Source organism: Glycine soja, chromosome 12 (genome assembly GCF_004193775.1).
Source record: "Glycine soja cultivar W05 chromosome 12, ASM419377v2, whole genome shotgun sequence".
NCBI classification, from domain to species: domain Eukaryota; kingdom Viridiplantae; phylum Streptophyta; class Magnoliopsida; order Fabales; family Fabaceae; genus Glycine; species Glycine soja.
This window is the reverse complement of record NC_041013.1, coordinates 10,213,224-10,241,190: the sequence shown is the minus strand read 5'-3', so window position 1 is coordinate 10,241,190 and position 27,967 is coordinate 10,213,224. Positions and strand designations below refer to the sequence as shown.

General features: G+C 33.6%; 3 protein-coding genes across 6 annotated transcripts; 1 reads left to right on the top strand and 2 right to left on the bottom strand.

The window, feature by feature from the left end:
- The first annotated feature begins 53 nt into the window (after positions 1 to 53).
- LOC114379497 lies at positions 54 to 11,041 on the top strand. 4 transcript variants are annotated; one of them, XM_028338177.1, is made up of 4 exons: positions 54 to 2,450; positions 7,757 to 7,849; positions 9,060 to 9,422; positions 10,731 to 11,041. In XM_028338177.1, exons 3-4 carry the CDS (start codon positions 9,063 to 9,065, stop codon positions 10,767 to 10,769), a joined length of 399 nt encoding a protein of 132 aa, XP_028193978.1. In that variant the 5' UTR covers positions 54 to 2,450; positions 7,757 to 7,849; positions 9,060 to 9,062; the 3' UTR covers positions 10,770 to 11,041. The 4 variants fall into 4 exon arrangements, with proteins under 4 accessions (XP_028193978.1, XP_028193979.1, XP_028193976.1 ...); XM_028338178.1 differs by lacking the exon at positions 7,757 to 7,849; XM_028338175.1 differs by lacking the exon at positions 54 to 2,450 and having other exon boundaries at positions 6,783 to 7,849.
- LOC114378692 lies at positions 10,122 to 25,852 on the bottom strand. Its single transcript, XM_028337333.1, has 8 exons — positions 25,767 to 25,852; positions 12,098 to 12,415; positions 11,753 to 12,003; positions 11,380 to 11,592; positions 11,193 to 11,285; positions 11,020 to 11,121; positions 10,609 to 10,935; positions 10,122 to 10,260 (listed from the first exon to the last, which is right to left on the bottom strand). The coding sequence occupies exons 2-7, from the start codon at positions 12,411 to 12,413 to the stop codon at positions 10,828 to 10,830; spliced, it is 1,083 nt and encodes a 360-aa protein (XP_028193134.1). The 5' UTR covers positions 12,414 to 12,415; positions 25,767 to 25,852; the 3' UTR covers positions 10,122 to 10,260; positions 10,609 to 10,827.
- Positions 12,604 to 24,850, bottom strand: LOC114378691. The gene is made up of 4 exons (XM_028337332.1): positions 23,506 to 24,850; positions 23,151 to 23,313; positions 22,964 to 23,065; positions 12,604 to 13,057 (listed from the first exon to the last, which is right to left on the bottom strand). Exons 1-4 carry the CDS (start codon positions 24,848 to 24,850, stop codon positions 12,604 to 12,606), a joined length of 2,064 nt encoding a protein of 687 aa, XP_028193133.1.
- Positions 25,853 to 27,967: the final 2,115 nt, after the last annotated feature.

The following is a 27,967-nucleotide window of genomic DNA, read 5'->3' as shown; positions in this document are numbered from 1 at the left end:
AGTAAATTTAAGGATTAAAAATGTATTAAATTTATAGAGACTAAAATCAAACTTTTTGAAATATTTTGATGATCAAAAACTTACTTTACTCTTTATAAAATTTAATAAAATTTTCGTGTATCACATGGGTTAGTGGGTTACCAAAGTTGTTATTATACTGCTACAATACTAACACTCCAACAAAGGTCATTTCTTCAATGCTAACTACATTCAAGTCTGTTTTGTTGACATCTTATATACTGCTACTGATGCTCAATTTCTATTGAAATATTTAATTTCAAATGGGCAAATAATGTTATTGTGTGGTCACCAATTTAGTTAATCTGTAAGTCTCGGTGCAAGAAGTTAACTAATTGTCAGATCTCTTCAAAGCGTAGTAAATTGTAGTCCATTGAAATTCAATAATACTACAGGTTGATCCAATATTTGCATGTTTATTTAACAGTGTGTATTTGCCATCAAGCTTGTGCTCAACCTGTTAAGGAAAACATGTCAAATAGATGTACTAAGAGCTATTTGCCTTCCTCTTTTTATGTTTCTTCCAGTATATTTTGTGAATATAATACATTTGACTTCCTTAAAATGTATTTATGCTAGTTTCAATAACATGTGTGGAAAATTTGGAATAGTAGCTTTATTAGTTAATATTTATTGTACATACAACATACTGTATCCTTGTTCTATGCACTTGATATGTTTAGGGCCCTAAGATTAAGGTGTATTGTGGGGAGAAACATGGGAAGGTAGCTGAGGATTTGATTCCCTAGAGTGAAAAGTGTAACCTTATGTATTATTCAGTGCACACATGACATCAAGGAGCGTAAAATTCTAGGGAGAGATTCAACTATGGGAGAGGAGGGACGAAAATAGAAAGGTTGAGAAATGAGTGAGTGGGGAAATGATTGGAGTCACCAAGCCTCTCTTTATTGCCTTGGCCAGCAGTGTTTCCTTTTTTCCTTTTTCAGAGATTTCATGCCTGTCTCAATTATAAAACACTACTACAATCACTAATGGCCTTCTCCCCTGACAATGATGAAAACTTTAAATTTCAATGTCATATGAATTTGACAATATTGATAAAAACCTTGGGAGAATCATATCACAAAAGCTAGTCATTGCAGTTAGAGAATCCAAGACATTATTATCCCATAGTGGAATTTCATATTTCATACTTCCAATATAGGACTCAAGTCTCATACCTTGCAATTGGATCCCAACATACAACTATTTGGGTTAATATAACTTCAAGACTTCCCTTTGAGGGCTACCATACTTTCTGTTAAATAAATACCTAATTATAAACGCAGAATTCATCATAGGAGATCTGCATTCCAAAACATGACAAAAGTAATGATATTTAGATCCTTTGTTAGCTTAAAGATCTTTAATATCTTAAATTATTTAGAGTCTACAGCTCTATGTCTCTTGGATTGTTTGGTTAAGCTGTGAGATATGATAAGATTTATGGATGGCTTTAGTGATAATGTCTACTCATTTTTGCTGAACTTTTGTGTTTAGATTGATACATTTATAATAAATTATGAAATAGAAACTCTTTTTTATATGTAACAATTCTTTCTCATTGTTTTACAATCATGTTTCGTGTAAGCTGCTTTGCAACAAGAAGTATGTAGAAGAAATGTTATCCCAAACTCCTCTTAGGCACATCGCAGAACCTGAAGAAGTTTCTTCCTTGGTGGCTTACCTTTGTCTGCTTGCTGCCTCTTACATCACATGACAAGTTGCTCTTGTTCATGGAGGATTATCAGTGAATGGATTTCAACCCAGCATGAGAATAACATGACTTTCACATACTACTTCTCACTTTATTGTCTATATGTCTATCAGCATGAGAATAACATAACAACAATACCCTTTGTTCTTTGATTTCTTTCAGCTCCTACCTCATCTTATTTAATTTAAACAAATGAACTAGGAAGTTTGGTTACGATATATGTTTCATTCATCCTTATTATGAGTTGTTCTACATGTAGCAAATGATTGATTATTGCATGACCCTATTATTGTCTGCTAGTAAGTTGTAACTTCCCTTTTTCTACATTAAACTCTTCTTTGGGAAATTCCAAAGGTATAATGTTTGCTATTTCATTTGGTTGTGAATAAATTGTCCTTTCTATTGTTTATATAAAGTATATGGTATGAATTTTCAAAACTCTCCTAACTTATACATCATAATATTTCCTTGTCTAAAACCTATAACCTATCTTGATTTTTCATTTTCTCAATGCTAGAAGATCATATAAGCATTATCAGTAGTCATTTGATTGCTACTTCAAAGAGTTCAACAGGCAAATCAATTCAGCATCCTACCAAAGACGAGAATAGAGCCTGAACATACTGGAAATTGACTAGTACAGATCTACATAGCATTTTGCGATGGTGAGCAGTGCTACAAACCGTTGAAGGAAAGTTCAACACACTTGGAATTTGTGAGTGATTTAATGATTTGAATTATTTTTTCCACGTCGATGTCATGGTAGTATAATTTAGGCTGCAAATGCAACAAACATAGAAATCCTGGTTTGCTAGCTTTATTGATGTTACTTTTGTTAGCATGTTGAAATCCTAGTAAGTATGACAATATAATGTAATGATATGGAAAGCATTTTGGCATTAAGTGAGTAGTTACATCAGGTAAACAAAGTATAGGTATAAGTGACATTTGGTAGGGAATTCCAATAGTAAAAATGAAATTATATTAAACTGCAATTCCCCTAAATATTGTTTTGTGGCTTCCTAATTGCTTTAAGCACCAAACAAGTTCATAGCAGCTACTTTGTAACATTTTCTGTAGGTAGGGAAGATTTTGTGATTTATCAAGTGAGTTATTTTGTAACCTTGTTAAGTTTACTGCACTTACCTTTAATCATGAGTAACATTATGATGCAAGCTCCATTGGAGCTTGTAGGCCTAGGATCTTCTTCATCAATGGATTCCTTTGCTTCTTGGAAGATAAATGGCAGCGGAATGGAGAAGGAAGAGAGAGAGGAGACGCCACTTCAAGGAGAAGATGAGTCTAGAAGAAGCTCACCACCATAGGAGGCCATGGATAAGAGCTTGGAGGAAGAAGGAGATGAATGAAGGGAGAGGGAGAGAAGAGCACAAAATTTTGTGCTCAAAAAGAGCTTTGAAATCTGAAGTTAATATTCAAATGATCAAAGTTGAAAAAAATGCACACACATGACCTCTATTTATAGCCTAATTGTCACACAAAATTGGAGGGAAATTCAAATTTCACTTGAATTTGAAATTGAATTTGTGGAGCCAAACTTTGGAGCCAAAATTTCACTAATTATGATTAGTGAATTTTAGTTACGGTTCAGCCCACTAATCCAAGATCAATTCCAAGATTCTCCACTAAGTGTGCTTAGGTGTCATGAGGCATGAAAAGCATGAAGGACATGCACAAAGTGTGACTATATGATGTGGCAATGGGGTGTAGTAAGCAAATGCTCATTTCCCCCTCTAAAATTTAATTGGATTGGGCTTCTACCAATTCAATTAAATTTATTTCCAACCACACACATCAAATATCCACTTAGTGCATGTGAAATTACAAAACTACCCCTAATACAAAAACTAGTCTAGGTGCCCAAAAATACAAGGGCTGAAAAATCCTATATTTCTAGGGTACCCTACCTACAATATGGAGCGCTAAATACAAGGACCAAATATAATGACATCCTAGTCTAATATGTACAAAGATAAATGGATCCAACCTTGGCCCATGGGCTCAGAAATCTACCCTAAGGTTCATGAGAACCCTAGGGCCTTCTTCAGCAGCTCTAGCCCAATCTTCTTGGAGCCTCTTGCTCATGGTTCTAGTGATTGGTCCCTTCCTAGGGAGGATTGCATCACATTATACCAATGACAATAAATTTTTTTAAATAAAACATTCTAAGACGATTATTTAAAAAACCGTCTTAGAAAGTGTATATTCTAAGACGGTTCTTAGTTAAGACAATTTGAACCGTCTTTGAAAGCGGTTTAGAACTGTCATTTTAGGGTCTTTTTGCAATAGTGATGGCATCAAGTATGTAATAATCAGTCCAGTCACCCAAAATAAATCATAAGCTCCAAAAAGAGTTATTGTGTGTTTTAAAGTAAATCAAAAGCTCCAAATAAAATTTGTTGTGTCAATTGGATTTTTAATAATGTATAAAAGTACAAAACATATTGTCCAGTATGACAACATGTTGTATCTGTATCAATTATCCATAAAAGGCATTTGAAAATGACGCATGTGCATACAATTATCGGGATGTATAATATACCTTTTTGGTGGAAGTGTGGTAGTGTCTCCTTTGGCTTTATGATGTCATTATTGTGGATCTTATAAGATTGATTGAGTCGTGTGGTTCTTCAACTTTGCAATAGTCTATAATCTACAATAAATCGATAGAAAAAAGATTAAACACAAGTTTATACTAGAAAATCCCAACACTAAACTAAAAATCTTAAACCATCATCCTCAATTTTACCAAATGAATATCCCAACACTAAACTGGACATTTACATTCTCATAATAAAAAAAGAGAAAAAAAGTAAATGCAATGTCAAAACAAATATAAAATGTAAAAGGAAAAAAATAAGGGAAAGTGAGAAAGATCAACCTCTGTTATCGATTGTTGAGATCGAGTCAGAATAATACCAACAAAAAAGAGAACAAGAAAGAGTTCACAATCCACAAAAGAACAGAACTGGCACAATAAGATTTTCACCACAACTACATCTTTAATAGACATGCAATAATACTACAACAACACCTAGGAGGCCCAAAAGGACACTAAAGACCCAACATACTTGAGTAATTGCGTTTAAGCCACAACCAGCTTAGGAATTCCCTTACTCTGTATACACAAGCAGTTATAACAGAATTAAGATATTTTCCAATTCTGTTATTAGGATATTATGAATTCTAGTATTGTTTTGTCTTATCTGTTGAGGTCATTAGTGTCAATCCTTATCCAGTGTTATTACCATTATAAATACCAAAAAATATGAAATAACAAAAAAGGAAATTACCACTTAGCTTTTATCTTTTACTTAGAATAGCTTAGATACCAGGAGGTTACCTTGTCCTCGAATACAAGGCAAAAGTACTATGCTTCTAACAATTGGTCCGACCTGCCTCCCATGGCTGCCTCTACCTCTGCTCCTGCCATGTCAAAACACACCACCCGCTAGACCTGTCTCTTCCTTTGCCGAAACCCCTACCCCTGCCTTCAACCATGGTCGCTCACAACAATCACCATAGATCGCCTTAAAGAGGTTGTGTGCCACCTCACCTATCTGCCATGACCACCAAGACTCTGGAGATGGCCGCTAAACTAGACGTCATCCTTGACTGATTATCCACTCTTGCACCCACTCTATCTTCTCCCAAATCACCCCTATTCATGGATCCACTACCTATGGAGCCATGACAATGGAGCCATAGAAATCGACCTCCCGAGTCTTACCTTTTCTTTCACCACCACTATGAACATCAAGAAGAGCACCAACTTTGGCTCCCTAATGAAGTCATGCACGCTCGAGTATGCCGGCTCCACCTTCCTCCATCGCCGACAATCTCGTATCACCTCTCTCAGATTCTCTCCCTCTCGTTACTGTGACGACCAGAGGAATATTTGTGGTCATGCTCTTTGTCTCTATCTCTATCACGATCTTTGTTGGACCCGACATTCTCGTCGTCACCTCTCGACCTCTTTCTTTGTAAGTCATCGGCGACAAAATCCACCGCCACACCCACCACCATATCCACCGCCATTGCGGTTGTATCCACTGAAGCCACTGCCTCCACCCCCACCATGGTGACGCAGGTCTACTCCGGATTTTCCCTTCCTTCACCAAGCACCCCAACTTCGTCACTGGGACCTATTTCTCCTCCTTGTTGTGGTGCTTTCCTACCCTGCATTGCCCTCGTCCCATGTTGCCTCCACGTCCACGACCACCAAAGCCAGAACCGAAACTTCGACGTTCATAGCTCTTCTTGTCTGCTCTGCGGCGTAGGTCACAAACCCAACCCTCTCGACTTTCACGTTGTTGATATCCCTCGAGGGTTATCATTGTCAAGGCCAAAACCAGCCAACCAACAAAGCAACTTCCCTCACATGTTTTTTTTTCTAAAACCACCCCTGTTTCAATTTTGCTTTTGTTGCCCAACCTTAGGAACAAGGTTTATTTTCCAGCGGTGGGAAATGATAGCAATACTAAAACAACACCTAGTAAGCCCAAAAGGACATTGAAGACCCAACATACCTAAGTAATTACGTTTAAGCCACGACCAACTTAGGAATTCCCTTGCTCTACATACATAAGCAATTATAATAGAATTCATATATTTTCTAATTTTTTTATTGTTTTGTCTTATTTGTTGAGGTCATTAGTGCTAATCCTTACCCAGTGTTATTACCATTATAAATACTAGGAAATATGAAATAACAGGAAGGAAAATTATCACTCAGCTTTTATCTTTTACTCAAAATAACTTAAACACCAGGAGGTTACCTTGTCCTCGAATACAAGGCAAAAGCACACTGCTTGTAACAATTGGTCCGACCTGTCAGACATGGCTGCCTCTACCTCTGCTCCTGCCATGCCATAACACACCACCCACCAGACTTGCCTCTTTCCCTGCTCGAATACAAGGCAAAACAATAACAAAATTCATAATATCCTAATAACAAAATTGGAAAATGTCTGAATTATGTTATAACTGCTTGTGTATGCAGAGCAAGGGAATTCCTTAGTTGGTTGTAGCTTAAATGTAATTACTCATGTATGCTGGGTCTTCAATGTCCTTTTGGGCCTGCTGGGTGCTGCTGTAGTATTGTTATCACAAACTCAAAGACTTGTCATGAGAAAATAGAGAAAGCACAAACTTGAATTCTTTTTGTAAAAACCGTAGCCGTTGTTTGCACAAACAATCCATCAAGTGAAGGAAACAAATCAAATAAGAAAAGGAATGATGGGAAATGAAAGAAGAACAACAAAAAGAGAAAGCAATGAAAGGAAAAACACAATAATCTTCTGTTCCATTGAGAGGTTCAAGATCTCAATCTCTTCATCCACTTTTTGATATAATCATTTATGTTCATTTCACACCAACAAGGTATTAATTGATTTGTCAATCCAAAATAATAAATAAAAAAATAGAATAAAAAAAATGATAGAATGTAGGCGAAGAAAAGAAAATAAGAACAGGATGAAGAATACGTGATGAACACATGAAGAAGAACATTAGATTAGAGAATGATTTTTGGTAAGAGAAAAATGAGGAAGTTTAATATTCAAAAACCAAAGCACAATAAATAGGAAAAAGGAAGAAAAAAAAGTGTGAAATGTTATGAAAAGTGTGTGGCAGAATCTGTGCAAGGAGAAGCACACTTGCTGGAGATTTGAGACTGAGTAGCGGTAGCTTTTTTTCCTCCAGAGAAAGGAGCGGTAGCAGAACTCTATGAGATGTGTGCAGTAGAAGTTACTTCTTTATTGTATGAAATGTATGAAATTAAGAGTGGACAAAACAATGTTGAAATTGTGGTCCTGAACTGTTTTATTAATTATATTGATAAAATTGAAATGATAATGGAGACGCTTTGGGCTTCTCTTATTTTTTTTTAAATGTGGAGGACTTGTATTAGAAGGGATATGCTAGGTGCACCCAACAATTTATTGAATGGGCCATTTTGCCCTTCATTTAAAAATTTTAAAAAGCTTTCTTTCCCTCTTCCAGAACCATTCACTCCTTCTTCGCTGCTGCTTCTTTTCTTCTCCGCGAGCCCGACTGCTTGTTTTCATTGGATCAGACACGCCATTTGCCTTCAAGGTAGGTGTCCCTATCCTTCCTTTGCTTTTATTATGCAGTATAGTTGTAGCATTTAGGCTAGGATAGTGGAACCTTAGGTTAGTGGAACCTTAGGGTAGAAGACGCCGGAAAAAATGGAAAAAGGGTGGTTACGGTGGCGGCTTCTAGAAGATCCGTGTAGGGTTCTTCCGGAAGTTCCGGAAGAAGGTGTTCTTCTTCCGGAAGTTTTTTTTTAAATATTGTTTTCTTTTCTTTTTCTAACATATTGTTTTGTTTATTTTTTTAAATTAGTGTATTTTATTTATAAATAAAGTTGGTTATTTGTATAAATTAAGTTGGTTATTTTTGTTAATTGGTTTTGTTTATTTTTTATATGATTTTAGTTGAGTATTTTACTAATTATTTAATTTTAAATTAGTTATGTTTTTTGTTTACAAATGAAGTTGTTTATTTTTATAAATAAAGTTGTGTGTGTTTTGGAATTTTTTTTTTAAATACTATTTTTTTTATAATTGATATAAATTAAGGTGTGTATGTTTTGAAATTTTTTTCCCATTTTTGTTTTATTTTTATATATAATTTTAGTTGTGTATGTTTACTGATTATATATTTTTAAATTAGTTGTGTTTTTTTGTTTATAAATAAAGTTGTTTATTTTATTATAAATGAAGTATTTTTTTTTTATAAATTAATTTGTGGATGTTTACTAATTAATTATTTTTACATTAGTTGTGTTTTTTTTATAAATGAAGTTGTTTATTTTTTTTAAATTAAGTTGTGGATGTTTACTAATTAATTATTTTTACATTAGTTGTATTTTTTTATAAATGAAGTTGTTTAATTTTTTTTTAAATTAAGTTGTGGATGTTTACTAATTAATTATTTTTATATTAGTTGTGTTTTTTTATAAATAAAGTTGTTTATTTTTTTTAAATTAAGTTGTGGATGTTTACTAATTAATTATTTTTACATTTGTTGGGTTTTTTTTTTTATAAATGAAGTTGTTTATTTTTTTTAAATTAAGTTGCGGATAATTAATTATTTTTACATTAGTTGTGTTTTTTTTTTATAAATGAAGTTGTTTATTTTTTTTTTAAATTATGTTGTGTGTGTTTTCAAATAAGTTGATTTAAATTAGTCTTATTTTTTTATAAATAAACTTGTTTTATTTTTATAAAGAAAGTTGTGTATGTTTTGACCGAAAAAAATACGTGTTCCACATGATTTGCAGATCATGGCTAGAACACGAGGTTTAGGTCGTGCTATAGATAGACTTATAGGCAGAGATAGACAGGATGACCATGATGCAGTTGATGTTCCCGAGAGGCGTAGGCTTACTGCATCAGCCCATAGGCAACGTGTTCATCAGATGACTGTGGATGCACCTGATATGGCTGAGGATGTTCCTGACATGATTGAGGATGTCCCTGATATGGCTGAGGATGCACCTGAGATGACTGTGGACATACAGGGTGATGATGGTGCTGAGGGGTCACATGCTGATGATGCTGAGGGATTCCTAGGTGGGCCACGTGACCCATCAGTGCTGACATCATTTGCAGACCATGTTGCACACGCCGTTTGGAGTGGACAGGTATTTTAATTTGTTAATTATTTATCCTTGTTGATTTGTCACTACAACAAATCTGTTAAATAATGGAGGTTATTTTTTTCGTTTAGTGGAGGTTTTTACCCTCCGCAAAATAAATTACGAAGGTTTTCAAAAACCTCCGCAGTTAGATTCGCCACAAGCAATTAGCGGCGGTTTTCGAAAACCTCTAGTATCGAGAACATTTTGCAGAGGTTTTTTTGTAGAGGTTTTAAACCTACGCTAACTGTGGAGGTTTTTTAAAGGAGGTTTTAAACCTACGCTAACTGTGGAGGTTTTTTAAAGGAGGTTTTAAACCTACGCTAACTGTGGAGGTTTATTGGAAGAAGTTTTTATACCTTCACTAAATATGGAAGTTTTTTGTAGGAGATTTTAAACCTATGCTAAATGCGGAGGTTTATTAAAAGAGGTTTTAAACTATACTATGGAGGGGTTTTTTTTTAAATCATGCTAGCAATATATGTTTTACAATTGATTTTCTAATTCTCCTTATTTTCTTGTATATAATGATTTTGTATACTCATTTTAGTTTCATAATCTACATGTATTATAATTTTTCATTTTCTTATGATATCGATAAAAAAATGTAATAAAAAAACTCATAATGAGGATCAATAACCAAAATAATAGCATATAGTTCAAAGATTTATAATTCAAATTTCTATTATAAATCAAAGTATGACATAAAATCCATAACAAAGTAATATTAGTATTGTACTAAACTTTAAATCCAAAATACATTATAAGCAAACTAAGGGTTGCTAGCACCAGAAGATCCTCTTGCATCCAAAGGTGTATTAGGAACACTTGAAACATCATTTAGCTGAAATAAGAAAAGTAAAAACACTTAGTCACATATACTATATACAAGGGTGTATCACACATACTAAATCATAATGACCATCAATAAAAATAATCAATTCTAAACAATTGTTTTAATATTCTAAACTTATGCATGGTTATTACCTTGGTCATGTATGTTTACTTAAAGACTTAACTTGAGATAAAGAGTATTAAGAGCTAGCCAAAATCAATAAAATTCTACCTTAATATTGTTGATTAACTATAAAATCTACCTACAAAGCTGTAAATTAATTAGCTTAATAAACACACGTACCAATTACAAATTGTTGTATTTCTCTATAATGATGTATGCATATTAATTACTTACATGTGTTTGATCAGGAGTGAAATAACTAGCTAATTCTTCAGGGATCCTTCCTTCCTTCATTATCATGTAGGCCTTAAAAGCTGATTCTAAATTGTTGTATTTCTCTTGCCATTGGTTTGAAGATGGAAAGCCAACACCAGATGAAGAAGAGCTCAGACTAGAAGCTCGAAGTCTTGTGTTCCTGAATGTATTAGAAGGAACAGCTCCTAATCCCATGCATCACACTCTCCCAGAGTGCTCTAACCCTAACACTCTACCAACAACATCAAGAGGAGAAACTTCAGATTCATCAACTATGCTTTGAGTCAATCCTACTTCAATTTGTTCCTGCAAACATGTAATAAAAGGAATTACAAAAGTTTTAAGATTAAGCACAATCCTTGAAAACAATGTTACTAAAGAAAAACATACCGCTATAGTCTTTGCTGCTTCATTTACAAATGATCCATCTTTCCTTTTATGAGTTTCAATATATAATTGTCCACGACTTGGTAGCTTCCCAGTTTCTAACAACTAAGATAAATAAAGAGTAAGTAAACATTGAACTTTTTTAATTAGTAAAAGTTAACATTTAGTGTCATTACCAACTCATTTCTTCTTCTAGGATTAGCTTTGGATCCACCAGTGTGTGGAATAACTTGCTTGCTTCGAATCTCTTTATTTCTCCTACAAAGTTCCTATATGCAAAGCAATTTCAAGTTTACAACTTGTAATAGTAATCATATAACTAGCTATAAAAACAATTCAATAATTAAAACAATCTAATTGTACCAATGTGGATGGTTTATGACGATAATGAACAAAGCGAGCCCATTGATCTTTATCTATGCCTATCGACACATTTTTTATGATTTCATCTCTTGTTTTGGTTGGATCGTTGAATTCATTCCATAAGCTTTGCCTATTTGCAGCCCATTTTCTTCCCATACTCAATTTGCAATACCGTTTTGCACCAGCTTCATTAATCTTAAAATAAAATCGAGGCTAAAAAAAAGACAAATTTATCAAATATCATATGCAAAATAATATATATATATATATATATATATATATATATATATATATATATATATATGAAAAATAGTAAAGATAAGGTTTCTAAGTGGTGTAGATATAAAAAGTTATATATAACTAATTGACATACCTTTAAAATTGTTTCAAAGCAATCATCAAAATAAGCTTTAGGTACGCCTGAAGGTCCAGACCATCTATCATAATTCATAGGAAATAATTTGCAATCAGCTGCTAGTGTTCCAAGAAATCCTGCAAGCAAGGCTTGTGCTTCACCAATTGCTTGGCCTTGGTCATCAAAATTCACAATGATGCGTAACTCCCTAGGTAAGCTATTGACTCCCCTAACTTTCACCTTAATCTTCTTGATCGTTTCTTCAGAGTCTTTAACAGTAAAAGAATTTCTTAATAAGAAAATGTAATATACTTCATATGATGATAATTACAAAAATAAAAATAAAATACAATACTTGTATACCTATTGCCTCAACAGTCCAACAGTGTGTAGACTCACGCCCAACATGACGTCTAGTTGTTTCATCTTCTTGTGGAACTTCAGATGTTGATACATGAGAAAGAGGGACATTACCAGTTGGGACTTCAGGAGCTTGTGTGGAATCACTTGGTGGGGAAGAAATTTCAGGATTCATTGCTGGAACTTCAGATGTTGATTCATGAGAAAGAGGGACATTACCAGTTGGGACTTCAGGAGCTTGTGTGGAGTCACATGGTGAGGGACATTGTGGTTGAGGTGCTGATTTTTGTGGATTTCTAAAACGCTTCACCTTTGGCATGACTACATATTCATGACAACAATATTAAGAGAAAAATAAATAAAGAATAATAAAATTTAAGATGACATACTATCAAAATTAAAACAAGATTAAAATAATTAATAAATGAAATAATAACAACATTTATAAGTCAATCAACTATATCATATTTAGGCAAATGTGAATTTCTTACTATTTTAGGAGTTACAATTCAATCAACTATATCATCATTTAGATGGTTTGTAGCCAATTGTACATATTGATCATCAAGCCTAGAAAATTGTTCAAGTTGTTGCTCTTGGTATGACTCATTTTCATATGCATTTTCTTCTACTTCTTCTCCCATGTCATATAAATCTATTGGCTTTATGTGTACAACAACACTCCATCCTTCATTGACAACATCATCTACATAATACACCATTTGTGCTTGAGATGCTTCAATGTATGGTTCATGTTCTTCACGATCACCAATATGAATCAATCTATCAAAGTCAACACAATTAAAATTCCAACAATCCTTTTTATACCCTCTATCTCGTGTAGTATCAGCCCATTTACATTTAAAAAGAATAACAGAGAATCGACCATAGTAGTTAATCTCAATGATATCTTCCAACTTTCCATAATAAGGTAAATCTGCTTGCCTTAAGTTGCCATCAACGCTACTTGAAACACATGATGTGTTAGATGTTAAGAAAACACCACTGTTTTGTGTTTTTAATCCTTCTTCTCGAGCCAAGGTTCGAAATTTGAACCCATTAATATTATATGCAGTAAATGTAGATGCAATTGGCTTTGATGTTTTGATGATGATCATGATGATGTGTTGCAATTGATGCAAATAGGCTTTTCAAGATTAAAATTCAAGACAATACTTCAAGATTACAAGTCACAACATCAAGATGATCACTAGAATATTAGGAAGGGAATTCCTAATTGAATTAGCAAAGGTTTGGCCAAGTGATTTAAAATAAAAAGTGTTTCTCAAAGGTTTTACTCTCTGGTAATCGATTACCAGAGGATGTAATCGATTACCAGTGGCCAAATACGTTTTATAACAGCTATAAAAATTTGAATTCGAAATTTTAAAAGCTGTAATCGATTACACAATTTTGGTAATCGATTACCAGCAGTTAGTAAACGTTTTAATTCAAATTTTAAAAGCTGTAATCGATTACACAATTACTGTAATCGATTACCAGACAGGATTTTCAGAAAAATAATTTCAAGAGTCACAACTTTTCAAAGGCTTTACTCATGACCACCAATGGTCTATATATATGTGACTTAAACACGAAATTGCTCAGAGATTTTCAGAACAACAAAGTGTTTATCCTCTCAAAGAGCAAATTCATTTTATCCTCTTAAGAATTCCTTGGCCAATTCAATTGCAATTCATTAAGGAATTATTTGAGTGCTCAATCTGTAAAATCCATCTCTTTCTAGAGAGATTTGTTCCTCTTCTTCTTCTCATTCTCTAAGGGATTAAGAGACTGTGAGTCTCTTGTTGTAAAGGATCTCTAAACACAAAGGAAGGATTGTCCTTGTGTGTTTAGAACTTGTAAAAGGAATTTACAAGATAGTGGAACTCTCAAGCGGGTTGCTTGGGGACTGGACGTAGGCACAAGGGTGTGGCCGAACCAGTATAAAACTGAGTTTGCATTTTCTCTTCCCTTAATCTCCTTTATTTATTATTGCTTTATATTCATATTCAAGTTGCTTCATTTGAATTAATATTTAAGAAGATTGTCATTAAGGGAATTCATAACTTGAGTAAAAAGTGAAATAGATTTTTAATTAGGGGAAACAGTTTGGAATATCTTAATTCAACCCCCCCTTCTTAAGATATCTGAGGCCACTTGTCTAACAAGTGGTATCAGAGCTTCATTCTTGTACAAAGTTTAGAAGCTTCAAGAAAAAGATGGCCTCAGCAAATTCCTTATTTCCAGAAGGGAATTCTATCAATAGACCTCCAATCTTTAATGGAGAGGGTTACCACTACTGGAAAACCCGAATGCAAATTTTTATCGAGGCAATAGATCTAAATATCTGGGAAGCCATAGAAATAGGGCCTTATATACCCACCACAGTAGAAAGAGTTTCAATAGATGGTAGTTCATCAAGTGAAAGCATAACCATAGAAAAACCTAGAGATAGATGGTCTGAAGAGGATAGAAAACGAGTACAATACAACCTAAAAGCCAAAAACATAATAACATCTGCCCTAGGAATGGATGAATATTTCAGAGTTTCAAATTGTAAGAGTGCTAAGGAAATGTGGGACACTCTTCGATTAACACATGAAGGAACTACAGATGTTAAAAGATCTAGGATAAATGCACTAACTCATGAGTATGAATTATTTAGAATGAATGCAAATGAAAATATTCAGAGTATGCAAAAGAGATTTACACATATAGTAAATCATCTAGCAGCCTTAGGCAAAGAATTTCAAAATGAAGATCTTATAAACAAGGTGCTAAGATGTTTAAGTAGAGAATGGCAACCCAAAGTAACGGCTATTTCTGAATCAAGAGATTTGTCTAACATGTCTCTTGCCACTTTATTTGGTAAGTTGCAGGAACACGAGATGGAACTATTGAGATTGCACCAAAATGAAGAAAATGACAAGAAAAAGAAAGGAATTGCTCTTAAAGCATCATCCTCAATTCAAGAAGAAAGTGATCAGGATATTGATGCAGATGATGATGATGATCTAAGTCTCTTTGTAAAAAGATTCAACAAATTTCTTAAAGTAAGAGGAAATCAGAGGCGACCAAATTTTAAATCAAAGAGAAGGACAGAAAATTCATCCTCTACTCTAAAATGCTTTGAATGCAATCAACCTGGACATCTGAGGGTTGATTGTCCCATCTTCAAGAAAAAGATGGAAAAATCTGATAAGAAAAATCATAGTGAGAAGAAACTAAAGAAAGCATACATCACATGGGATGAAAATGATTTGGAATCCTCTGAAGATTCTGAAAATGAAGAGATAAATCTTTGCCTTATGGCAAAAAGTTACGAAAGTGATGAAGAGGTAACATCTTCAAACAACTTATCTATTTCTTTTGATGAATTGCAAGATGCATTTGCTGATTTGCATAAAGAATCAATTAAACTTGCAAAATTAGTTTCATCATCAAAGAAAACAATTTCAAATTTAGAAAATGAAATTTCAAAATTAAACAAAGAATTAGATCTTCTTAGAAATGAAGTCTCAATCTCTAAAACAAATGAAAAAGTTAATATCTCCACTATTAATGACAAGAAAATAACATATTCTTGTAGTTGTTGTGATAAATATGTAAAAGAAATTAAAGAGTTAAAAAATTCACTTGCAAAATTTTCATATAGTAGAAATAATTTAGATGTTATATTAAGTAAACAAAGATATGTGTCTAATAAAAATGGACTAGGGTATAAATCTGAAAAACTACAAAAGGTTCATAAAAACTTTTCCACTTCCACACAAAAATGTAATTCTAATTCTATCACTTGTTTTTACTGTGGAAGAAGAGGACATGGCATATCAACTTGCTACTTCAAGAAAAATTACAGTAACATTAAAATGATATGGGTCCCAAAAGGATCCTCAGTTTATACTAACATGCAAGGACCCAATAAAATTTGGGTACCTAAGTCAAAAACTTGATTATGCAGGTATCTTTGAGAAAGAAGTGGTACATAGATAGCGGATGCTCAAAACATATGACTGGAGATGCATCAAATTTTACACACATATCTCCAAAGAAAAGCGGGCATGTAACATATGGTGACAACAACAAAGGTAGAATTATTGGAGTGGGTAAAATAGGTACAAATTCTTCAAACTCCATTGAAAATGTTCTACTTGTTGAAGGCCTTAAGCACAGCCTGCTTAGCGTTAGTCAACTATGTGACAAAGGCTATCTAGTATCATTTGATTCTCAGAAATGTCTTATAGAACATAAGCATGACATTAATATAAAGCATGTAGGACATAGAGTCAATAATGTTTACATGATAGACTTAAGCATAAAACAAGAAAACAATCATTGCTTTCTTAGTAAAGATGATGATCCATGGTTATGGCATAAAAGAATTGCTCACATAAACATGGATCACTTAAATAAATTAATTTCAAAAGATTTAGTAGTTGGTTTGCCTAAATTGAAATTTGAAAAAGATAAACTATGCGATGCATGTCAAAAGGGAAAACAAACAAGAGTCTCATTCAAATCTAAAAATGTTGTTTCAACCACTCGACCATTACAGTTATTGCATATGGATCTATTTGGTCCATCTAGAACCATGAGTTTTGGAGGAAATTACTATGCTTTAGTTATAGTTGATGATTTCTCTAGATATACTTGGACATTATTTATTACACATAAAAGTGATTCATTCCAAGCATTTAGGAAACTTGCTAAAGTCATACAAAACAAGAAAAATCTCAAGATTGCATCCATTAGAAGTGATCATGGGGGTGAATTTGAAAATAAAGATTTTGAATTATTTTGTGATGAACATGGTATTGAACATAATTTTTCTGCACCAAGAACCCCTCAACAAAATGGAGTTGTTGAGAGGAAAAATAGGTCATTGGAAGAAATTGCAAGAACTTTATTAAATGATACTTCTCTTCCAAAGTATTTTTGGGCTGAAGCTGTCAATACTGCATGTTACATCATGAATAGAGCCTTGATAAGACCTATTTTAAAGAAAACCCCATATGAGTTATTTAACGGTAGAAAACCTAATATTTCTCATCTACATGTTTTTGGTTGCAAGTGTTTTGTACTTAATAATGGTAAAGATAATCTAGGAAAATTCGATGCAAAATCTGATGAAGGCATTTTTCTTGGATATTCTTTACAAAGCAAAGCATATAGAATATATAATAAGAGAACTATGAATATAGAGGAATCCATTCATGTTACCTTTGATGAATCTAATGCTATATTGTCAACAAAGAATATGCTAGATGACATTGCAGATTCTTTAGAACATATGAACATTCATGAACAAGATTCCAAAGGAAATGACAAAGGAAACAATGAAGATCCTCCAGAAAAAGGCAAATCCAATGATGCACTCCCAAGAGAATGGAAAACTTCAAGAGATCATCCCCTCGACAACATTATTGGTGATATCTCAAAAGGGGTAACAACTAGACACTCTCTTAAAGATTTATGCAATAATATGGCTTTTGTATCTATGATTGAACCTAAAAATATAAAAGAAGCCATAGTAGATGAAAATTGGATCATTGCCATGCAAGAAGAACTAAACCAATTTGAAAGAAACAATGTGTGGAAATTAGTAGAAAAACCTGAAAATTATCCTGTCATAGGAACAAAATGGGTTTTTAGAAATAAATTAGATGAACATGGTATAATTATTAGAAATAAAGCCAGGTTAGTAGCAAAAGGGTATAATCAAGAAGAGGGAATAGACTATGAAGAAACATATGCTCCTGTTGCAAGATTAGAAGCCATTAGAATGCTTTTGGCATATGCATCCATAATGAACTTTAAACTTTATCAAATGGATGTTAAGAGTGCCTTTCTAAATGGCTTAATTCAAGAAGAGGTATATGTTGAACAACCCCCTGGTTTTGAAATTTCTGATAAACCAAACCATGTTTATAAATTACAAAAGGCTCTTTATGGTTTGAAACAAGCCCCTAGGGCATGGTATGAACGATTAAGTAATTTTCTTCTAGAAAAAGAATTCTCCAGAGGTAAAGTGGATACCACATTATTCATAAAGAGAAAGCATAATGATATTTTGTTGGTTCAAATATATGTTGATGATATAATTTTTGGATCCACTAATGACTCATTGTGCAAGGAGTTTTCCCTTGATATGCAAAGTGAATTTGAAATGTCAATGATGGGAGAACTAAAGTACTTTCTGGGATTACAAATCAAGCAAACTCAAGAAGGTATATTCATCAATCAATCCAAATACTGCAAGGAATTGATCAAAAGATTTGGGATGGATAGTGCAAAACACATGTCTACACCGATGAACACTAATTGTTACTTAGATAAAGATGAATCTGGTCAGTCTATAGACATAAAACAATATCGAGGTATGATCGGATCTCTTCTTTATTTATCTGCTAGTAGACCTGATATTATGTTTAGTGTATGCATGTGTGCTAGGTTTCAATCCAACCCCAAACAATCACATCTAAGTGCAGTAAAGAGAATCATGAGATATCTATTAGGAACAATCAATTTAGGATTATGGTATCCTAAGAATTCAACATGTAACTTAATAGGATATTCTGATTCTGATTTTGTCGGATCTAAAACTGATAGAAAAAGTACAAGTGGAACTTGTCAATTTATTGGATCGGCTCTTGTCTCATGGCATAGTAAGAAACAAAACAGTGTTGCTTTATCTACTGCTGAAGCGGAGTATATCTCTGCCGGTAGTTGTTGTGCACAGATTTTATGGATGAAGCAACAATTATCTGACTATGGCATCATTCTTGATCGCATACCTATTAAGTGTGATAATACTAGTGCCATAAATCTATCCAAAAACCCAGTTCAACATTCAAGAACTAAACATATAGAGATTAAACACCACTTTCTTAGAGATCATGTCTTAAAGGGAGATTGTGTATTAGAATTTGTTGATACTAAGAATCAACTTGCTGATATTTTCACTAAACCTCTCCCCAAGGAAGTGTTCTTCTCTATTAGAAGAGAATTAGGTCTCTTAGATGTAAGAGATTTAGAAAAATAGGGATTGATTGGTTGATTGATTGGTTGATTTACTTTTAACTTTTGATTGTAGATTATTTTGTTTGATCTTGTTTGAATTCTTGTTTTTATGATAGAATTTATGATTTCTTGTGTATATAGTAATTGAATGATTGAATTTAGTGTATTAGTAGTGAAATTTAGTCATATAGGATGTATTTGAGCATAAATATAGATATTCTCTTAGAAACTAGCCTAGGATAGGCTCTGGTAATTGATTACCATCCAGTGTAATCGATTACACATGAACAGGCAGCCTGTAATCGATTACAACATCCTGTAATCGATTACCAGAAGGCTTATTGGGCCTGTAATCGATTACCAATACCTGTAATCGATTACAATGCGTCATCTTCTATAAATACTCACGAAATCAGAGCTGTTGCGCAGCCAAAGCTTCCTCCACGTTTTCCTCCATACCTAGAACTTCAAACCTTCGATTCTCACTCAATTCTTCACCAAATCACGTCCCGTAAAGCCCAATCTTCCTCTTTTTCACTCCTCTTTCACTTCCACCGATCAAAATCCAGAAAAACTTCATCAAATGGCAGAGCCATCAAAGAAGAGAAAGGGATCATCCTCCACCGCTACCGCTGCTGCCCATCGCCGTCACGGCCCATCCGGAGCACCCACAGCACCTATTCCTCCTTCTTTGTCATCTCCAAGATCATCAACACTGTTTTCATCCGATGATCAACGTCTACGGTACCTTTCTCAGTTTTCTTCTAGAATAATCTTAGACCCTAAGTACCTAGACGTAGAGTTCTTTAATGATGAAACGTTTGATTGCTATCAAGTGTTTCAAAATTCTGGTCTTGTTGATTTCATGTCATTTAAATTGCCATATTATCCTGAACTTGTAAAGGTCTTCTATTGCAATTTAAAAATTCAGGATGGTATTATTATGTCTGAGGTGCATGGTACTTCTATGGTCATTGATCAGTCACTTTTCTTTTCTTTGACTCATTTACCCAGTCAAGGTGCACCTTTTGAGGGCACCATTGTTGATGACTGGAAATTCGATTATTCGAGTCATGATGCTCGTCGCATGGTCTGCAATGATCAAGCTGAAATGACCGGTAGATTGTTGGCCGGGTCATTAACTTTTGATAATCGCATCATGCATTATATCATTGTTAGAATTTTGCTTCCTCGGTCTTCAAATTTAGCACAAGCCTCTGAAGAGGATTTGATTCTTATGTGGGCTTTTCTAACCGGTCGTCAGATCGACTGGGCCCATTTGGTTCGGTACCGAATGCATAAGGCATTACGGGCCAATGCACCTCTTCCTTATCAACATTTGATTACTCTGTTTTTGCGTCATTTTCAAATTCCGCTTGATGATGAACCCTTTGTTCAAGTCAAGCGTTCCTTTGCAATTGGTGCTGGTGCAGTGACCTCCTTTGGGTATCGTAAAGATCGGAATGGACAATGGCTGAAGAAGGATGCACTCCCTCCTCAAGATGAACGTACTCCTTCACCTCCCCCTCAACGTGAAGATTCCGCCCTCATGAATGAAGTCCTCTCCGAATTACGGGGTCTTCGTTCTTATGTTGGTGACCGCTTCGACTCGTTAGATTCACGCTTTGCCGGTATGGACATTCGTCTTACACAGCTTGAAGAGGATGTCGGATACATTCGTCAGAGTTTCGATCTTCCACCACCACCTCCGTCTTCTTAGATTTTAGTTTCTGATTATTTATCTTTTATAAGCCGTGTATTTTGGCTTTTAGTTGCTTAGAATTTACATTATTATGCTAAGTACTTTGCTTATTTATCTTGTGGTTTTTAAATTTCAGTCTTGGATGTTTTGTGATTGTTGACATTTTCAGTTATTTGGATTCTGGTTTGATTATTTCTTCTTTGTGAGTTTGGCTTCTTGTGTTTTATACTCTGATATTTATATATTTTTCTACTCCTTTGTCATATCTGTGTTGATTTCTGAGGTCTTTGGCTTTTTGATGTTGCCAAAGGGGGAGAAAAGGTTGTAGAAAAAAAGCTTAAGAAAAAGCTTAACAAACTTAGAAATCAAGTGATCATGAATTCCGAAATATAGGGGGAGTAAACGAATGCATATTTTATCTATATACAATTATTTGTTGCTTGCTTGAATCTTGATTTCAGGTATTGTATTGTCATCATCAAAAAGGAGGAGATTGTAGATGCAATTGGCTTTGATGTTTTGATGATGATCATGATGATGTGTTGCAATTGATGCAAATAGGCTTTTCAAGATTAAAATTCAAGACAATACTTCAAGATTACAAGTCACAACATCAAGATGATCACTAGAATATTAGGAAGGGAATTCCTAATTGAATTAGCAAAGGTTTGGCCAAGTGATTTAAAATAAAAAGTCTTTCTCAAAGGTTTTACTCTCTGGTAATCGATTACCAGAGGATGTAATCGATTACCAGTGGCCAAATACGTTTTATAATAGCTATAAAAATTTGAATTCGAAATTTTAAAAGCTGTAATCGATTACACAATTTTGGTAATCGATTACCAACAGTTAGTAAACGTTTTAATTCAAATTTTAAAAGCTGTAATCGATTACACAATTACTGTAATCGATTACCAGACAGGATTTTCAGAAAAATAATTTCAAGAGTCACAACTTTTCAAAGGCTTTACTCATGACCACCAATGGTCTATATATATGTGACTTAAACACGAAATTGCTCAGAGATTTTCAGAACAACAAAGTGTTTATCCTCTCAAAGAGCAAATTCATTTTATCCTCTTAAGAATTCCTTGGCCAATTCAATTGCAATTCATTAAGGAATTATTTGAGTGCTCAATCTGTAAAATCCATCTCTTTCTAGAGAGATTTGTTCCTCTTCTTCTTCTCATTCTCTAAGGGATTAAGAGACTGTGAGTCTCTTGTTGTAAAGGATCTCTAAACACAAAGGAAGGATTGTCCTTGTGTGTTTAGAACTTGTAAAAGGAATTTACAAGATAGTGGAACTCTCAAGCGGGTTGCTTGGGGACTGGACGTAGGCACAAGGGTGTGGCCGAACCAGTATAAAACTGAGTTTGCATTTTCTCTTCCCTTAATCTCCTTTATTTATTATTGCTTTATATTCATATTCAAGTTGCTTCATTTGAATTAATATTTAAGAAGATTTTCATTAAGGGAATTCATAACTTGAGTAAAAAGTGAAATAGATTTTTAATTAGGGGAAACAGTTTGGAATATCTTAATTCAACCCCCCCTTCTTAAGATATCTGAGGCCACTTGTCTAACAGTAAATCTTGTTGCATTGTCCAAGGGTCCTCGTGCTAAAAACTTTAGATCAGTAGACATTTCATTCATTGTATCTGGATTCATAATCTAAAAAAATTGGAAGTTAGAGTTTGAAACAAAGACGGTAAAAAAATCCTTATCCACTAAATGACTACTCACCCGCTTTCTAAACCAATCAACAAACTCTTTATTGACTTTTTTCTCTATCTCTATAGACGAAGGTCTTCTTCCTCTTGAACTCCTTTTTATGAATTCTCTAAATTCACTACATAAATTAATTATTATAATCAATACACATGACTATTATTTATAAGTAGTATAACAATAAAAGTTTATGTCACTTTACTTACTCCACAAATGGTGTGACTATAGTGCAATTAAGGAGCACATATCGATGAGCTTGCAATTTTTGCATTGGAGTTAAAGTGAACATTGAACAAGCTCCTACTGGTTTTCCAATTTGTGGGAAGATAGAGGACACAAAAAAGGTCTCATTATCAATTGGGTTATCACAAACACATTTAGGTCTATTGAACCTTGTCTCGATATCTTCAATGTACCGAGAACAAAAGGTAAGAGACTCTTCAGCTAAATACCCCTCAGCTATGGATCCTTCAGGTTGTGCCTTGTTTCTCACAAAGGATTTTAAGTGACCTAATTCCCTATAGAAATAACTAACAATTAAAGAGTGTACAAGCAAGATATTTATAATGTAACATCATAAATTTAAATTATTTAAATCTTTACCTCTCTACTGGATACATATATCGATAATGCACTGGGCCTCCAAGTTTTGCTTCCTCTATAAGATGAACAGTTAAATGAACCATAACTGTGAAGAATGATGGAGGGAATAACATTTCTAAGTGGCATAGTGTAACCACAATGCGATCTTTGAGCAACTGAAGTTCTGGAAGATTTAAAGTTTTACCACAAAGTATTCTAAAAAAAGAACAGAACTCCACTAAGATAGAAGTCACATGGTCTGGCAACAAGTTACGAATTGCTAGTGGTAGCAATTGTTCCATAATAATATGGCAATCGTGACTTTTTAACCCAGATATTTTATTAAGTTTCTCATCAATACATCTGGAAATGTTACTTGAGTAACCATCTGGTACTGTAATAGTCTTCAAAGTTTTCAAAAATAACTTTTTGGTACCACGTGTTAGTGAAAACAAAGCAAGGTGATACTTTCCATTATCATCTGGCCAAAGATCAGGCCTTAAGCCCATTTCTTTTAAGTCTTTTCGAGCATTAAGGTTGTCTTTTGATTTATCCTTCTCATGGAGCAATGTATACATGACATTGTCGCATACATTTTTTTCAATATGCATAAAATCTAGATTATGTCGTAACAAGTTAGACTCCCAATATGGAAGTTCAAAGAATATGCTTCTTTTATTCCACTGTGTGACTTCTTGTCTAGATCTTTTTCTTGTTCCATTTTGAATAGCTCTAGTTCCAAATGTAGTATTAATATGTTCCACTTGTCGAAAAATCTCAGATCCAGATAATTTTAATGGTGGGTTTCGTTCTTCTATGCTTCCATCAAAGCGAACACGGTTCAATCTAAATTTATGATTTCTACTTAGAAAACGACGATGCCCCATAAAACACCACTTGTTACAATTTCGAAGGCGACAAGGTTCCGCATCTAAATTGCAAGTTGGGCAAGCCAATCCTGTGTGTATGTTCCAACCAGATAAGATGCCTAAGCCAGGAAAGTCACTAATTGTCCACATAAGAGCTGCTCGCATTCTAAAATTTTCATTTAAGGATGAGTCATAGGTGTCCACACCACTCCATAACTCACATAACTCTTCTACAAGGGGCTTTAGGTACACATCTATGTTATTTCCAGGAGATTGCTTGCCTGGAATGATCATTGATAGAATGAAGGAAGTGTGGTTCATACATATCCAAGGTGGAAGATTATATGGAATTAAGAAAATTGGCCAGATGCTATAGGTAGAACTCAAGGTCCTAGCAGGATTAAAACCATCAGTAGCAAGGCCTAAACGAACATTTCGAGGATCTGAAGAAAACTCAGGATGGATTAAATCAAATGTCTTCCATGCCTCTCCATCTCTTGGATGCCTTAACAACCCATCTTTATTGTCTTCCAAAACATGCCATCTCATATCTTTTGCAGTCTTACGACATGTGAACAATCTTTGCAATCTTGGTTTCAATGGAAAGTAACGTAAAACCTTTGCAGCTATTTTCTTCTTCTTGTTGGGTTTCCATCTAGATGTACCACAATGCTTACAAGCATCCAAACTTTTTTCATCATCTCCCAAATACAACATGCAGTGTTTTGGACAAGCATCTATGTTTTTATAATTAAGACCAAGCTTGTTAATAATTTTCTTTGCCTCATAAATAGAAGGAGGAAACTTTGCTTTTTCAAATGCGTCATTTAACAAATCCAATATCATAGTCATTGCCTTATCGCTTAATCCACACAAAACTTTTATATGATATAATTTGATTATAAATTCTAGTTTTGTGTACTTGCTTCCTTCATACAATGTTTGGCTCCCATCCTTTAGAAGCTCATAAAAGCCATTATGATCTTCTTTTGGTTCATCATTTACTATTTCATCTTCATTTAATGGTTGTGATGCACCTACATTAGGGTCATGTTGCCTATATTGTTCAAATGCGTCATTGATCATCATTTCCATTGGGTTTTGAGGTTGAACACCACTATCTTGGAAAACATCTTCCACTTGAGAAGATTCTAATGCTTGCTTTTCACCATGAAGATCCCATATAACAGTTTTGAGGAAATGGTTTATATAGCAAGTGATCTTCAACTATGTCTCTAGTTTGCCATTTCATAAATCCACATTTTGGACATAGACACCAAATCATTTCTCCTACAGCTCCATTCTTAAAAGCAAAATCTAAGAATTTACTCAAACCAATGGAGTAATCAATTGAGTTTCTGGCCTTTGAAATCCATGACTTATCCATTACAAAAGATACCTAAACAATTTTATTAAAATAATTTATCACACTATGATAATATAACATAGTATAATATGTATTAAAAAAAAGTAAGTCCCCCACAAAATTATAATATAAATTAAGAAGAAAAACTATAATAATTATTCTAACTAATTTTTATGTTACAGCTACTACCATATATGTTATAAAATAAGAATAGGTATTTAGAATAAAAACCAATGGAACCAACAAAAAAATGAATTACAAAAAATTATAATAAATTACACTTGTTAGCTAACTAGTAGAGGTCGTAACATAAAAATACTATCATGAAAATGTAATGTACGTTGTAAAAACATAAAAATAAAGATTACAATGTTTAATCAAAATAAGAGAGAGATGAAGTACCTTTGAACTTCCAGTAAATGAAAGCAGAGGAATGTGTCTTTTGTTATTGCCTAACCAATTTCAGCACCTCTCAAGAACTTCAGCTACAAGCTTTAAAAAAAAAAGGAAATTAAGTTAGTATTATATACGACAAGTTAGTATATATATATATATATATATATATGACCTTAATAGTCAAAAAAGAATAAGCAAATTAACCACTTATTTTTTGGAGCAAGTGTGCTACAAATCCACAATAGGTTTGAATTTTGGATATTCAAATACAATAACACTTACAGAAATATTATCACTCGTAATGATTAATTTTATTTACTACACTCATAGAACTGTCTCTTGTAAAAAAAAAAAGCACCTAATCCATGAAAAAAAAAACAGAATAAAAAAAAGGCTACGCGTTGACTGAAAAATTGACCCAAAGCATTCCTGTTCCACCCACCAAAAAACTCCCTACTCCCCACCCTCTCTCATAAACGAACATACGATGTTAAATGTTATTGGTAGTGACAAGAATAAGAGTAATGTAGGTGCAGGTGATATGAGAAACAAACAAAAAAGTAATGCAAAAAAATTGTTTCAGTACATTATCATGAGTAGATGAATCATGATTTTAGTGGATATGGGTCCAAAATTCCAAATTAAAGTTCAGAAGTGTGGTTCATAACATTATCTATGTTCTTCAATATCCAATGCCCTTAACATTATTTAGTGATTCATATTTTGAGATTTGAAAGTCCAAAATGATAAAAGAATATATATATATATATATATATATATATATATATATATATATATATATATATATATATATATATGCATGTGTCACTCCATGCTCTGAACAGAACACAACTCCAAAATCTCCAAACACATTCTAGAACTTGATTCCAAGTTACAATTAGATAGCTAAGGTAATGACTAATACTAATAACATAAACAGTGATTATCACTTCTTCATGACTGACTAGAACCTGTTCTTGTTAATGTATCTAATTGAAGACTCAAGAAAATCCGATTTCTCTGGCAACAAACTAACATAATTTATTATTCATTTATGTATAAAGCTTAAATGAACCTAACATTTTTATGCCCCGACCATATATATATGCATCTGTATTGGATAATAATAACAATTAATTGATGGGCATTACTCTTTTTCAAAAGCAAAAAAATAATGCACGATTGAGTTTCTTTAGCACAATTTATTATTCAAATGCTACCTCCAAAAAGGTCACTAGGGAACCCATCACCCAACTATAAAACAAAAGATGGAATTTAAAATTAAATTGAATTAGATCATTGTCAAAAGAAAAAGTTAGATATACCAGTATCTGACCATCAAAGATATTTTCCATCTCATGCATAATATAATCCCAGAAAGGCAATAGGATATACAAGTAACATCAACAAATTATGCAGCTTTTGATTTCAGTGTCAGGATTTTATATCAATTGTTAAAAAGGTTATAAATGTCAGCTCAGTTAACTGCAAAATTAGGTGAATCATTATTAATGAAATCAATAGTCAGTTATATTTTATTATATGCAATGGTTCTAAGCCCAGGCTGAACGCTTTTACATCTGTTCTACTAGCAATAAAGGGGGTGTAATGTAAGGTGTTGAGTCAATTTTAGAGTTGGATCTGGCACTACTAATCTGAGCAAATCAGTGTATCTAAGCAATTTCAATTTTCACAAACGAAGCCTTCAGTTAGGCAAAGTGTATCTAAGCAAATCAGTGTTGTGCCTTTGATAGATCCCAAAAAGGTGGATATTGTTCCACCAGACCCAATCAGTGTCTTTATAAGTCTGGATATATTACATCTATTAAATCCAACATCTTTTCCTAATAAATAACAGTGCCACAACATTGGTGAACCTAACAAACTACAATTACAACCATGACAGCATCCATGTTCTTCAATATCCAATGCCCTTAACATTATCTAGTGATCCATATTTTGAGATTTGAAAGTCCAAAATAATAAAGGAGCAGAGGAAAAAAGGAAGCCAATAATAATAATAATAAAGAGAAGGGAAAAAATTATGGGCACAATGGAAAGAAATATTTAAGTGCCAAAGGGTAGGTAGCCACCTCAAACAAGGTCAGATCAGTCCCACCAGTTATGTTCCAAACAATTCCAGTAGCCCTCTCTATACCAATATCCAGTAAAGGTGACTGGATGGCATTTAATGCAGCATCTCTTGC

Bases quoted from the DNA above. Each gene is read 5' to 3' on its own strand.
- LOC114379497 (XM_028338175.1), top strand. From the start codon at position 7,700: ATGGGCCATTTTGCCCTTCATTTAAAAATTTTAAAAAGCTTTCTTTCC. The intron at 7,850-9,059 runs GTAGGTGTCCCT...CATGATTTGCAG, and splicing joins ACACGCCATTTGCCTTCAAG to ATCATGGCTAGAACACGAGG. The intron at 9,423-10,730 runs GTATTTTAATTT...ATTGGTTTGAAG, and splicing joins ACGCCGTTTGGAGTGGACAG to ATGGAAAGCCAACACCAGAT.
- LOC114378692 (XM_028337333.1), bottom strand. From the start codon at position 12,413: ATGCCAAAGGTGAAGCGTTTTAGAAATCCACAAAAATCAGCACCTCAA. The intron at 12,004-12,097 runs GTATACAAGTAT...TTACTGTTAAAG, and splicing joins TTGGACTGTTGAGGCAATAG to ACTCTGAAGAAACGATCAAG. The intron at 11,593-11,752 runs GTATGTCAATTA...TCTTTTTTTTAG, and splicing joins GCTTTGAAACAATTTTAAAG to CCTCGATTTTATTTTAAGAT.
- LOC114378691 (XM_028337332.1), bottom strand. From the start codon at position 24,850: ATGACTATGATATTGGATTTGTTAAATGACGCATTTGAAAAAGCAAAG. The intron at 23,066-23,150 runs GTAAAGATTTAA...TTATTTCTATAG, and splicing joins TATATGTATCCAGTAGAGAG to GGAATTAGGTCACTTAAAAT. The intron at 13,058-22,963 runs GTACATTGAAGA...TGTTTCAAGTAG, and splicing joins TCTCTTACCTTTTGTTCTCG to CGTTGATGGCAACTTAAGGC.